This window comes from Staurois parvus, unplaced genomic scaffold (assembly GCF_062004578.1).
Source record: "Staurois parvus isolate SC_StPar_1 unplaced genomic scaffold, SC_StPar_1.0 ptg000486l, whole genome shotgun sequence".
NCBI classification, from domain to species: domain Eukaryota; kingdom Metazoa; phylum Chordata; class Amphibia; order Anura; family Ranidae; genus Staurois; species Staurois parvus.
In genome coordinates, this window is record NW_028318282.1 from 2,096,674 (window position 1) to 2,099,752 (window position 3,079).

Consider the following 3,079-nt stretch of genomic DNA (forward strand, 5'->3'; position numbering starts at 1 on the left):
TATTAGCAGCTGTAACTGACTGCGATTACACATGAAAAGGAAAATCCTCAGGACTGAAAGAATTGAATTGGCAGATTCTTCCACTGCTATTTCTATTCAGAAGACCAATACAAACTGTAGTGTCAAAACACTCAAGGTCTTAAGTTATTTGGTCAATGATTGTTAATTGTTTCCTGTTTAAGGAAACAATGGCTTTGAACACATACTGTAGCTTGCTGGCCTTGTTATTATCAATAACTGTATGTAGGGTTTTAGGTTTTCAAAGATAACTTGAGTATTGCTTAACAGCAAGATCAAAAATGTTTGATCAACCAATCAGCTTCCTCTACATCTTAGTAAATAGGACAAAAAAACTTTGTCATGGGAGGATTTAACTGCTAGAAAGATGATGATGGTGGAAGGAGTTGCCTAGGGTATAAAGTATTTGATTGCATGCTTGAATCACACATAGGAGCATATATAGATTGGACATATTTGCTGGATGGGTTGAATCCATATCCTTGCTAAAAAATGTATAGAAGAATTTAGTATTCTGCAGGGGACTCATAGGGGTTTCCAATATTGTATACAATATGTTTTATATATAAACTGTTAGACATGTTACCTGTTGCTGGGACCCAATAAACACTACACTCTCTGGAAAAGAATCAAGGCTGCCTGGAATTAGCATGAATAGGTTGCGTTCTACACCCGCTTCCAGTTTACACTATAATTGCATATTATATTATTTATTACATAGTCACATAGTTAGTCTGGCTGAAAAATGACAAAAGTTCATTCAGTTCAACCAAAATTTTAATCCTACACCCACAGTTAATCCAGAGGAAGGCAAAAAACCCAGCAAAGCATGACCCAATTTGCTCCTGCAGGGGAAAAAAATCCTTCCTGATCCCCCAAGCGGCAATCGGATATTTCCTGTATCAACTTTACCTATTTATGAATATTATTTTGCAACACGTCTTTGTATAGCAAAGCTGTTATTATTCCCAACCCATCACCAACATACTAAAAGCCTTTAACCTGGGTACACATGTATCAAATTTGGCCAGTTCAGCAGGGACCAGAAAATTTTGATCTGTGTGTGGTCCTCCCTGCTCAACAGAAGTCGATCTGTGGATCGGCTTATATGGAATTGGACTGCTGGAAAATCTTCATTCAATAAGTACCTACAGGCAGTTGGATGCAGGTCTGATCACTGTATTCTGATAACAGAGGAGATACACTGTCTGAATACAATAGCACAATCTGGAGGATTCTTTCATTCATCTCACTTGTGTGGATAGGGGAATCCATTCATTTTTTTTTCTCCATTTAGTTCAATGTCGGAATGAAAACAATTATGTGTACACCCACTTGGATTATCCACCTGAGTATTTGGAGTGTGTTGTTGATATAATTATTAACATTATCCTAGAATGTATATTATGGCACTTCTTTGTAAATAATTGATTGTATCACTATCTTTTTAGGTTTCAACATTATGAACAATGGAACAATTGAACAAAACAACAGTGAAAGAATTTATTCTGTTGGCTTTTTCCAATTTCCAAAAGTACCAGATCTTACTTTTCATTATTATACTTCAAATGTACATTATAAGCATTGCTGGAAACTCGGCTGTTATTACCCTTGTTAAGGTTGGAACTTCCCTCCATTGTCCAATGTATTTTTTCATCAGTGTCTTTGCCGCTTTAGAAATCTCCTTTGTGTCCATTACAATTCCCAAGCTCCTGGCCAACTTGATTGCAGCAGACAGAAGGATATCTTTCATGAATTGCTTTGCCCAGTTGTATGCCTTCAATGCACTTGGTGTAACAGAATGCTATATGCTTACAGTTATGGCTTTTGATAGAGATTTAGCAATTAACCATCCCCTAAGATATTCTGCAATTATAAACAATATGGTCTGCACTGCTTTAGCAATTTTTGCTTTTACAGTAAGTTTTATCATTGCTTTGATTCCCACCATTTTCACAGCTGATTTATTATACTGTGGACCCAATGAGATCAACCATTTTTTCTGTGACTTGGCTCCTGTGCAGAATTTAGCTTGTTCTGATCCACTGGTTAGTAATTTAGCTACAAGCATTGCTGCAGTTTTTGCCAGTTTGATTCCTTTCATTCTTATCTTAGGCTTCTACACACACATTATTATTACCATAGCCAAAATTAAGAGCGTTGAAGGTAAAAACAAAGCATTCTCCACTTGTTCTTCCCATCTCACTGTTGCCTGCCTCTTCTATACTTCAGTTATCATAGTGTACATAAAGCCAAAGGGTAGCCATTATGATAAATTTCTTGCCCTCCTGTACACCGTCGTTATTCCTCTTTTAAATCCTTTTATTTATACTTTAAGAAATAAAGATGTAAAGAACACTTTAAAAAAATTACACATTTTCAAGTTCTAGAGAAGTCACAATCCCTGGCTTTATTACATATATTTCTGTCTTTGATTTCAATACCCATTGTGCAATGTACAATGAAAATGAAAAAAATATATAAAATTTTCTTTTAAATTAATTGGATGAATAAAGTGAACAGGGCTTCTACCATTCAGAACCTATATAAACCTATCCTGTTTTGTGGATGAAAAATAGATTTATATTGTAGGAGCACTGGACCCTTTTGGTGGACAGAAGACAGTCTGATTTTTGGACTTGGTTCCTTAAAAGTGTATTAGAAGAATGAGAGTGGTGCTCTAGTTTGTTGTTGACTCCAGTCTAGATTCCTTTATTCAATGTGATGTAAGGATAAAAAAATACAACACATTTCAGAGACTCACAAATCTATTTTCAATAGGGTTTGTGTGTTTGTAAGGAGCATGTAATGATCCTGACCCCTGGTAACTGCTGGTCTCATTCCAGCATCCTAGTTTGGGCTGAGCTGCATTCTCCTTGTACAACTGTCCATCTACAGGGTGATTGCTAGCCTCTGGGTCGTGTCCAAAACCTGTTTTAAGCCTGTCAAGCCATCAGTGTCACTCTTGTGATAGTGTTTGCAGTTCCCTATTTCCCTGCCTTGTTCCTGTGCCTCAACCTTCATCTTCACCCTTTGTTGACTCCCTGTTGTCAACCTTGGA

At 36.7% G+C, this 3,079-nt stretch overlaps 1 protein-coding gene across 1 annotated transcript; it reads left to right on the plus strand.

Annotated features, from left to right (window-relative positions):
* The first annotated feature begins 1,487 nt into the window (after positions 1–1,487).
* LOC149452267 (olfactory receptor 5P68-like) lies at positions 1,488–2,408 on the plus strand. Its single transcript, XM_089689544.1, has one exon. The coding sequence runs from the start codon at positions 1,488–1,490 to the stop codon at positions 2,406–2,408; it is 921 nt and encodes a 306-aa protein (XP_089545670.1).
* The last annotated feature ends 671 nt before the right edge of the window (positions 2,409–3,079 follow it).

Excerpts from the sequence above, each read along its gene's own strand:
- LOC149452267 (XM_089689544.1), top strand. The coding sequence starts at position 1,488 with ATGGAACAATTGAACAAAACAACAGTGAAAGAATTTATTCTGTTGGCT.